General features: G+C 38.3%; 1 protein-coding gene across 2 annotated transcripts in view; it reads right to left on the reverse strand.

Annotated features, from left to right (window-relative positions):
* Positions 1-10,406, reverse strand: part of CCDC38 (coiled-coil domain containing 38) — a 51,969-nt gene extending 41,563 nt beyond the window's left edge. For both annotated transcript variants that reach the window (XM_074226618.1, XM_074226619.1), the window contains exons 1-5: positions 10,319-10,406; positions 8,971-9,030; positions 4,818-4,901; positions 2,252-2,352; positions 106-262 (exon numbers count right to left, since the gene is read on the reverse strand). In XM_074226618.1, the coding sequence (XP_074082719.1) occupies positions 106-262; positions 2,252-2,352; positions 4,818-4,884 (325 nt within the window). In that variant the 5' untranslated portion in view covers positions 4,885-4,901; positions 8,971-9,030; positions 10,319-10,406. The remainder of the gene's footprint in view (positions 1-105; positions 263-2,251; positions 2,353-4,817; positions 4,902-8,970; positions 9,031-10,318) is intronic.
* Between the last annotated feature and the right edge of the window lie 561 nt (positions 10,407-10,967).

The following is a 10,967-nucleotide window of genomic DNA, read 5'->3' on the forward strand; positions in this document are numbered from 1 at the left end:
ACACAGCTAAAACTTAAAAATATGTCCCCCCCATTAAACATTTAGTAGCTCATACCTGCCATAACTAAATTACTACTTTACCCAGATTGGATGACTTGTACTCACTGTCCACTAAATTGAGAATGAAAGTTGAATCCAGACCAATATCTTGAGATACTGATACAGAGGGGATATTTATTTCTGCCAGATGTGATCGATTCTTCATTCTGGATGAAAAAGTAGTTTTTTCATGTACTTTCCTATTACGGTTCACAATTTTTTCCTGCACATATAGAAGATTAAATAAGATTTTTTAGCATAGCATGTTATTGTTTAGTCCAACAGCAATGGGACATACATTGCTATAATGTAATCTATGAAGTTAGTCCACAAAGCATCATTGATTCTTTTCAAATGAAATAAATTAACAGAATGATACCAGGGAAAGAATTGGATTTGGAGTTAGAAATAGAGAGATAACCAGACCAGTTTCCTACCTTCTCAGAATGGCTTTTATTCTAATTGTTTAATTTATTCTAATTGGGAAAACCAACTTGTAGATGCAATAAGACAGAGATTGGACTAGGTCACAAAGACAGAGAGAGACCCAGCCCTTGAGAAGGGCAGATTTATAAGCCTTAGTTAGAGGTTGAGAAACCAATTTTTGATCAGAATTGTAAGATTAAAGTAATATCACTTCCACAATTCTGAGGTGCTTTCAGGGCCAAAATTCTATTATCCTTTTTTGATATCTTCATAATTGGCATTGTAGACTTTGAAAAGAGTGAAATTGTAAATGAAAACAGAGCGAGAGCAAGCGAGAGAGAGAGAGAGAGAGAGAGAGAGAGAGAGAGAGAGAGAGAGAGAGAAAGAGATGATGATGATGGGGAAGGGAAGGAGGAGAGAAAGAAGAGAATGAGTAGGAAGAAGCAATGACAGAAAGAAAGGGGAGGAGAAAGGAGAAGGAAAGGCATAGGAGTTACTATTATGATTTTATTCTCCAAAGAAGTTGTATTAGGAAGCTATAACTTTGCTAGGGAGAAGAAAGAATAAAAGGAAATGCACTGGGTTATAGGATCACTGTTTGCCTCAGTTTTCTCAACTATCAAATAAGCTCTAGTATTTTTTCCAAGGAAATCCCAAACAAGATCATGTAGAATGATTGAAACAATCTAATGATGACAGAAATTATGTGAAAAAAAAAACAAATAAAACACTAAGGGTGCTTCAAGATAGACAAAAAATCAACTCTGCCCTGAAGGAGTAGATTGGGGAAAATTAATTCCTATGTACTTATATTGCATTTATATTGTATTGTATTGCATTGTATCATATATCATATCATAATGTATCATATTGTTCCTATTGCTATCATATCACATTGTATTATATATTATATTGCATTGCATAATATTGTATTCCATTGTATCATGTTATATTGATTGCATTTTATTGTGTTGTATCATATATCATATTGTATCACATTGTATTATAGCATATTGCATCATATCCTTATATCACATTATATATTATATTGCATTGTATCATATTGTATTCCTTTGAATCATATATATTGATTGCATTTTATTGTATTGTATCATATATCATTATTATTGCTTTGTATTATATCTTATTGTATCATTGTACTTTATTGTTATAGTTCCTCTGGTAGAATGGTAGAATGAGGGCAGCTGCTGTGTTACTGCTATATGGGAGAAGCTAGGGAGCACCTTCCTAAATTAATTGAAAACACTCTGCAAACATTTAGCACAATTGTATGATTGGTCCCCTGTAGGTGTTGAATGAATGTTATTGTCTCAGCTTGCTCCAGAAGGGACCTTCTGGTGGACCGTTTAAGGTTGGGAAGGGTCCCAGCACCACAGCACAACTCCTCAGCCCTCCATCACCTGCCAACCATTCTACCTCTTTGCCTGATCAGACAGAACAAAAATCAAATGATCCCTGGTACTTACAAAATAGAGAAACTTTAATATTGGATGACATGCCTCCGTTAGAATGCAATGAGGGCAGGAATTCTCTTTGCTTTCTGTATTTCCAGGGCTTACCCCAGTATTTTTCTCACAATAAGCTCCTTAATCAATGTTTTATTTGTCTATTTCTTCATTCATAAAAAATACATAATAAATGCATAAAAGAAATAATAAAATGCATAAAGAATAAATGCATAAAGAAATAATAAATGCATGAGTCTTAACCTGAGATAATCTTTGATTTTGATTTGAAAGCCTTGTTCATAGTTGTAAACACTTACCCTTTCCTTTTCTGCTCGTTCTTTTTCTTTGAAAAGAAACATATCTTCGAAATAGTATGTAAATGGCATGGTTTTTTCACAGTCCTGTTTATTTGACATTTCTGTCAGAGGAAAGGAAAACTTTTTCAGGGTCACTTTTGTAAAAATATGAAGCATGCTTTAATGATGATTCAATCTGGAGGTCATAAACCAGGCAATTCTCCTTAAAATGTAAAGGCTGTTAAGTTTGTTTTCCATGCTTGAAACCCTCCCTGCTGTCACTAGTTCTTTAGGAGAACAGAAAGGAATAAATATTTTCTGAAACTTACTATTTACACACCTTACAGATACTATCTCATTTGATCCTCACAGCAAGCCTGGGAGATAGGTATTCACATTTTATAGTGAGAAAACTGAAGCAGAGTGACTTAGCCAAGGTCACAGAACTAGTAAGTGTATGAGGCTAAACTTGAACACAGGTCTTCTTGACTCCAGATCCATTTGTGACTGGCTGTGGTCCAGTTGTGTTCATCTCCTTAAGGTTCTGGTGAGCACTGGTGCCCTTTCTTGACTTCTTTTCCTCCAACCAGAAGTCCATCTACCCACCAGAGGGCAGTATAACCTCGCAGAAAATGTAGAAGCCAGAGGTCAAGACACCAGTGGGGCCGCTTTCACACATTCCCACCAGCAGTTGCTGCTTTCCAGATTAATAAAATATGGAGGAAAACTTTTTTAAAAAAAATGCTTCTTCAGTTTTAACCCAAGATAAAAGTTATTATATATATAATGATAATATTGTATATTTAGAGCTTAAGTATCATACTCCAACTCCTTTTTCAGAGGAGGAAACTGAGGCAGAGAGGTCCGTGGCTTGACATCATTTTCTTCCCCACTTAAACATCCTTAATATATCAGTATTTTGATTATTGAGTCACTTAGTTGGTTCTTGTTCCTTCTTTATCAAACAATGACATCACTAGGGTTAAGACAAATTACAGTATGTCCAACTGTGGCTGATCAGACTAAAGAAAAACACCTTCAGGTCATAAACGATCATCGGATTGTGAATTTTGTCCAGTCCTGTCACTTTTACAGATAAGGAAACTAAACTTGATCAAGATGAAGTGACTTGCTCAAGGTCATACAGTTAGTAAGTGTCTGAGACGGGTTTTCATCTAAGATATTCCTGATTTTTCCTGCATTTTTCTAAGGTTATTACCTTATCGGAAAACACAAATCTTGTAATGAATTTTTAATTTGGAATTATGATTTCCTTAACCTGAGTACACAGTTTTTCATCTATTGCACTTTTTTTGGAGAGGTAATCAGAGTTAAGTGACTTGCCTAGGGTCACAGAGACTGGATTTGAACTCAGTATTCTGACTCAAGGCTGATACTCTAACCACTGAATTACCTAGCTACCCTGTTTCTCATCACTTTTAGACATCACATTATTCCTTTCCTGCACCCTCACCCCTGTGAGAGGCAACTACCGTGGATCTCTCCCTTTCCTAAATACTCCCATAACCACACACCTGATGATCTCTTTTAAGCAGATTAGAAATGGCACTCTCTGGAAAATAAGCATCTTAACTGGAGATAATTCTAGCCTTAGGTTTCTTTCTCTGCTAAGTCTAGAGAGAGCACAGTAAATTCTCAGATTACTTCCCCACGAGGATGGCAGAGACAGAATTCTCCACCATTTTGATAGTGATTGGATGAAGCCTGTATCTCTGATTTCCAGTGAGAAAGGGAACTCTCAGGTGGGGAAATTCCCTCTTCAAATGCAGGTAGGCACCTTCTCTTCAATTTAGTCTTTAGAAAATTGCTTAGACCTCCAAAAGCTTTGGCGGCTTGTCCAAAGTCATATTAGCAAGATGTATCAAAGACAAGATTCTTCTTTAGGCAAAGACAACTAAGTGCCTCAGTGGATATAGTGCTGGGTTTGAAATCATGAAGACGAGTTCAAATTCAGCCTCAAATACTTACTAGCTGTGTGACCTGGGCAAGTCACTTTATCCCTCACTGCCTCAGTTTCTGATGTAAAATATGTGTAATAATAATAATAATAGCTTCTATCTTCCAGGGCTGCTATGAGAATCAAATGAGATAATATTTATGTGCCTATAACATAACGAATGCAAATGTCTTTCCTTCTTTATCCCAAGGCAAACCCAACAGAGTTGACCATTGCCTCATTATCATGAATTACTAAATTTACCTGAGTTTGAAAAGTGAAAGAATCTAAAATTCACTCTACCTCAATTTTCAAGTTGGAAGTGAGATATCTTCTACTGAACTACCTACATTCTAAGTTCTATCTTGGTAAAAATCCATGTCTTAAATCAGTACAATGTTAGAAATAGAATGATAACTTAAAGGAAGACATATAAGATCTTTGGGGCTAGGTTGTTTCAATTTTGACTTTCTAGACTGATCATCTAATGCAGTGGTTGGTACAGATTAGATACTTAGTACTCTTCATTAACTCATTAATTCATTCATTTGTGTTTTTATCTGCCTGCAATCTTGTAGGTAACCATGCCACAAAACTTTTCTGGGGATGATTGTGGAATAAATAAAATACCTCCTTGTTTGACATCTCTTTCTCGATTAGAGGTAGTGGATCTTTCAGGTATTATGTTTCCTGACATGATGACTTCTTCTCACCCTGTCAAGAGAATAATGTTAATGAATAATGATAATAATAATAAAAAACATTTTATTATTTACATAGCACCTACTCTGGGCAGGAGCATTGTGCTAAGTACATTATAATTATTATCTCATTGGATCCTCAACAAATCTCCCAAGGTAAGTGTTCTTATCATCCCTATTTTACAGACCAGGAAACTGGGGCAAACAGATGTTTAGTGATTTGCCAGTAACTATGCTTCATACAGAGAATAAGAGACATTGATATTTATCACTGAACTATAAAGAAGCCCAAGACATAGATAGTCTGGTGTAATAGCAAACCAACTCCAGAGCAAAAAAAACCCCCAACATTCAGATGTCACCTCTGACAATTCCTAGTTTGGTGACCTGGGCCATTTACTTAATTTCTCTAGGCTCTAGACATTCTCTGAGAGAATGCCAACTTGCATTGGTAGATATTTTTTTCTGGGAATTTCCTAGATTGGTGGAATAACAGGACTGGGCCCTATTCCTAAAGAAACTCCATTTCAAGTATTAGCTCATGGTAGCTTTGAAGAACCTAAAAGAATCTTGTTTGAGTGGTAGACAAGGCCCAGGAGGGCCTGCAACACCCTGCTGTTACCTGAACAGGTGGGCAACATTCTGGATGCTCCCCATCCTAACTGCCTCAATTCCTAGAATGGCTCATCTTGGGTAGGGGGTAAACTCTGTCTATGCAAAATGCAACCCTACTTTTTCATGTTTAATAAGTTGTTGAGGTCAAAGAAACCCATTGGTCAGTAGCTAATTCTCAGATGATTAATATGAATATTTTATAGGACATCTACCCCTGCCATTTCATAAGTTTAAGTGAGGAAATTTCCTTTAACTATGGAACTTCCTTATTATATTGTAAACTCCTTGAGGGCAGGGACTATCTTTTGCCTTTTTTTCCCCCAATTTAGTAAGTGCCCAAAATAGGTACTTCATCCTTATTGATTGGCTCAATCAATGTAGATTGACATCTTTCTTTCCCTTTGGAATATTTAGAGAACTTTTTGGGAGCACTGAGAGGTTAAGGAATTCGTCAAAGACAAAACTTGAACCCAGATCTCTGACTCAGAAGACCACTTTCTATAAACCACCAAACACAGCTACTTAAGCCTATTTATGGGGTCTATAGTCTTGGGGCCAAAGTTAGTCACAGTCCATGGTACTGATCTGGAAGTGATTCAAATCAATTCATTTCAAGCTAGGACCATCCTAAGGAGCCTGTGTTTAGTTCTATATGCAAGAGAAATCCAGTTTAAAAAATGGTATTTAAAGTCATCACTGCAATAGAAGGGTCATTTTGGTAACTGTGTGAATAGGCTATGATAATGAGAGAATGTGAATGGCAAATTAAGAAACCAGCTCTGAACTAAGATGATAGCTGGGTAAATAGAGTGCAATCTAATCACATTCCAGATGAGTTTTATGTACTGTTGGCCATCAAGATACAAAAAACCCCTATCCTCAAGGACCTTACCTTCTACTAGGGATATTACACATAGATAGGTAAATACAATAATTTAGGGGCTCATTAAGAGCACCAAATAAAATGAGAATCAGGAAAGACTTCTCCAGCCACTCCGATACTAGGCCTTTGTCCAGAAGAAATCATAAAAAAAATGGTAAAAGTCCCCTATCTTCCAAAATATTAATAGCAGCTAGTTTTGAAGTGGAAAAGAATTGGAAATTGAGGAGATAGCCATCAATTGGGGAATAGCTGAACAATTATGGTATAGGAATAATATGGAGTACCATTGTTCTATAAGAAACTATGAATGGTTGGACTCTAGAGAAGAATGGAAAGAATTATAGGAACTGATGCTGAGCAAAAGGAGCAGAACCAAGAGAACACTGTACACATTAACAATACTGTGAGATGATCAACCTTGATGGAAGTAATTCCTCTCAGCACTTCAGAGAGCTAGGACAACTGCGTTAGACTGGCTATGGACAATGCTACCCACATCCAGAGGAAGAAAAACAAAATAAAAATAAAAATCTACAGAATCAGAATGAACATTAAATTCAATTTTTCAAAATTTCTCTTATGTTTTTCTTTCCTATCTCATGGTTTTCTTTCTTTTCCCTTAATACTAATTCCTCATACAAAAAAGGACTAATCTGTAAACATGTTAAACACAAATGTGAATGTACAATGTGCACCAGACTGTTTGCTGTTGAGTAGAGGAGGGGTGGGGATGGAGGGGTTAAAGGAAATTATGTAACATATAAATATGCATATGCATGTGGTTGAAAGTTGGAAAACTTTCATAACATGTAATTGGAAAAATAAAATATCAGTTGGAAAGAAAAGGAAGACCTTTTTTAGGAAGCAGTGCCTAAGCTAAACCTTGAAGGGAACTGGGGATGCCAAGAGGTAAAGGCGAAGAGGGAGTTCATTCCAGGCAAAGGACAGAGGTTGATCGGATGCTGAGTTTAGGGAACATTAAGTTGGCCAGTTTGCTTAGAACACTGCCAAATAGTGAAAAGGAATAAAGTAAAATAACTGGAAAGTAAAATAATAGGTGGACTGAAGCTAGGTTAGGAAGGGCTTTAAAGACCAAGCAAATAACTTTTCTCTGTTGTAAGGGAGCAGGTGTTGGGGAATAGCTAAAAATGGATCTTGAAGGCCATTTCTTGCATCTCCTTCATTTTAGGAATGAGTAAACTAAAGCCTGGAGATATCAAGTAAATTGTCCAAGATCACAGGCAGTAAGAGTCTGAGTTAAAATTTGAACCAAGGACCTCTTGAATGGAAATGAATTGCCACTAGGTATATCTTGGTCCTCATTCTGCTACATGTAAAGAAAAATGGTTGGTGACCATTTGTCAGACCCTTGAAATTCTGGGATTTCCATTTCCTTGACTTAAGGTCTAAAGATGAGTCTTCTCAAAATTTTATAACTCTTTTCCCCTTTGACAATCTTATTTTTTCTGCCTTCTTCCTTCATCTTACCATTTCCTCCTTCCATCCTTTCTCTCTCTGTCTCTGTCTCTCTGTGTCTCACTCTGTCTCTGTTTCTTTCTCTCTCTCTGTCTCTCCATCCCTGTCATTCTCTGTCTGTCTCTGTCTCTGTCTTTCACTAAAGTGCATCTTTATTTTACAATAGAACAATTATGCTTCACAACTATATTTATTTTCAAGTTTTACACAAACAACTATTTCTCAACAAAAATTAAAGTCACAAAATATTTAACAACATCTCATGCTAGTTAATGAAGATTTTCTAAAGACTAACATGGGGGCGGCTAGGTGGTGCAGTGAATAGCACATCGGTTCTGGAGTCAGGAGGACCTGAGTTCAAATGTGAACTCAGACACTTGACACTCATTTAGCTGTGTGACCTTGGGCAAATCACTTAAATCCATTGCCTTGTCAAAAAAAAGAGAAACAATTTTGGTTGATGAAAATTAACATTTTCCTCCTGGAAACTGTTAGTATTCTGTAGATTATGATGTTGTACTGGATGGCAAGAGCTGTCATCTTTGCTGAGATAAAAACGAAAATACATAAATGCCCTTTAAATATCTTCTCTCTTTTTAAAAGGAACCTTCTAACCTTAAGTATCTGTACAATTTCTGCCACCTCTGAAAGTCTAGAAAATTGCAACCTTTTAAAAACTGAAATGAAATCTAAAGGACAGATTTGCTTTCCCACTAATTCTTCAATATTTTTCTATATCTCTATCAATGCAAGTTGGCATTCTCTCAGAGGGTGTCCAGAGCCTAGAGAAATGAAGTAAATTGCCCAGCTCACCAAACTAGGAGCTGGTGGAGATGACCGCTGAATGTCAGTCTTTTTGCTCTGGAGTTGGTTCCTATCATACCAGACTATCTATCTCTTGGGCTTCTTTATAATTCAGTGATAAATGTTGATGTCTCCTGTTCTCTATAAAACATAGTTACTGGCAAGTCACTGAACCTCTGTTTGGCTTAGTTTTCTGGTCTATAAAATAGGGTTAATGACAACATGAACTAATAACACTTCATGTATAGATTATGGGGAAGTCAAAGATGGGGAAGAAGGTGAAGAGAGGAAGAACAAAATTTACCTGGGCAGGGCCAATTTGATGTACCACACGAGAAAAGGGGAAATCCAGAAGATGTTGTTGCTAAGTGGAATAAAAATCAGATGTCATTCACACACTGCCTCTGAAATAATAAGTTTTCAAAAGGGATCTAGATCACTGTCAGTTGGGGATTTCTACCAGTTGAAGCTACAATACCATTTGGTTGACCTAGGTTCTTCAGAGCTTATGGGAAGGAGCCAACCATCAAGTCCAAACCACTCCTGGAGGGGTTCAGTGACTTGTCCAAGGTCACACAACTAGTTTGTGGCAGAACTGGGACTTGAACATAGAATCAAGACATTTCCTCCCCTCCTTCCCCTTCAAAATTTTGGTTTAAGAATTCTAACTTTTTGAGTTTTGATAACAGGTTTGGGGAGATTTTTCAGTGATCTGGATCACTTCATCAAAGAGGGATCAAAGTGATGAAAAATATATTAGGGAATATACCTGTACAATGGCAGAACTCAAAGTGATGAGAAATATTCATTTTCTAGGCTAAGAGAGTTTTCAGATAATGTTCATTTAGGGAGTCAGAAGACCTGAGCTCCAATAAACCATGAACCAATCAGAGCTTCTTCTCTCAACCGCCACTTAATTTTTTGTAAAATGGTAGGGATCGAAGTGATGAGAAATATTTACTTTTTAAGGGAGTTTTCAAGTAATGTTCATTTGGGGAGTCAGGAGAAGATCGGACTTCCAATAAACCATGGACCAATCAAAGAGCTGCTTCTCTAAATACTTATTTATCTGTAAAATGGGGGATGGAGGCATCTTATCTGGAGCTTACATGAAATATAACCCTTTAAATTGTAGCGCATTCTATTACTATAAGCTGTTATAAAACATTTCTCAATTGGGTTTTTTGAAGGCATTTCTTAGTCTGTTTGGACTTTGGCTATTCCAAATAGGAAAGACAAAAACAAAACAAAAGATACCCCAAGGTCTAGAAAAAGGGAGTGGGAAGGGAGGGGTGTCCCCAAGTTTTCTGGGCACTGGCAAGCCTAGATTTCACCCGGGGAGGGAAAGGTTAGCCTCGGAAGAAGGGATAAGGAGCTCCTGAGCAGGATCAGGCTGGGGGATTTTCTGAACAGACTTTCTCCAGCCTCCACCTCCAGCTGGGTCCACTCTTCAGGGGATTCTAGTAGGTAGCAGGGCGTCTGCGAACCCTAATAACCAAAGGAGAAGGAAAGCGTGGGGTCACCGGTTTCCTAGCTCCAGGAAAGCATGGGGAGCAGCCAAGTGGAAGTATTCTTGGGCGAGTTCTGGAGATCCGGCCCAGTTTCATCCCCGAACAGACGGGAGGCTCACTCCCTTTCCCCCCCTTTCGTACCTGCACCTGCCCTGAGAGTCCTGGATGAGGGGTGGACGCCGAGCCGCTCAACAGCTGGATGCGTTGGGCGACCCCTCCCTTCCTCGCGTACTCGCGAGGCCCTCCCCCACGCGCCAGGCACTTCCCCAGATCGTAGCATTTAACGCCCTGGGATCAGGTAGGGCTAGGTAGTGCCTTGGGGATGAAGTCAGAGAGCTCTGAGTTCAGATTCGATCCCAGATCCATACTAGCTGTGTGACCCTGGGCAAGTCACTTAACTCCTATTGACCTCAGTAAAATGGGGACACACCTCGGAAGGACAATGCCAATCATTCTAGATCTTTGCCAAGAAAACCGCATGAACACAGAGTCAGACGCGTTGGGACTCACCCAAAATCTAAGTGGAAAATGGCAGGATTAGCATCCAGGTCCTTTAAGTACAAAGGCAGGACTTGTTGCATTTTTGGCAATCTGCCCCTGTCTTCTGGCTAATTAATTGCCTATCTTCTCGCTTCTCCTTCTCACCCCACTCCATCCCATCCCATTCTATTGAAGATGAGTCAGGAATGGAAGCCCCCAGAGGATCTGGGTGCAAATCCCACTGTCTGTGTGACTGGGCAAATCATTTAACCCTCCCTATGCCTCAGTCCCCTCAGCTATAAAAGAAGAC

The sequence above is a fragment of the Macrotis lagotis genome, chromosome 2 (genome assembly GCF_037893015.1).
Source record: "Macrotis lagotis isolate mMagLag1 chromosome 2, bilby.v1.9.chrom.fasta, whole genome shotgun sequence".
NCBI lineage: Eukaryota > Metazoa > Chordata > Mammalia > Peramelemorphia > Peramelidae > Macrotis > Macrotis lagotis.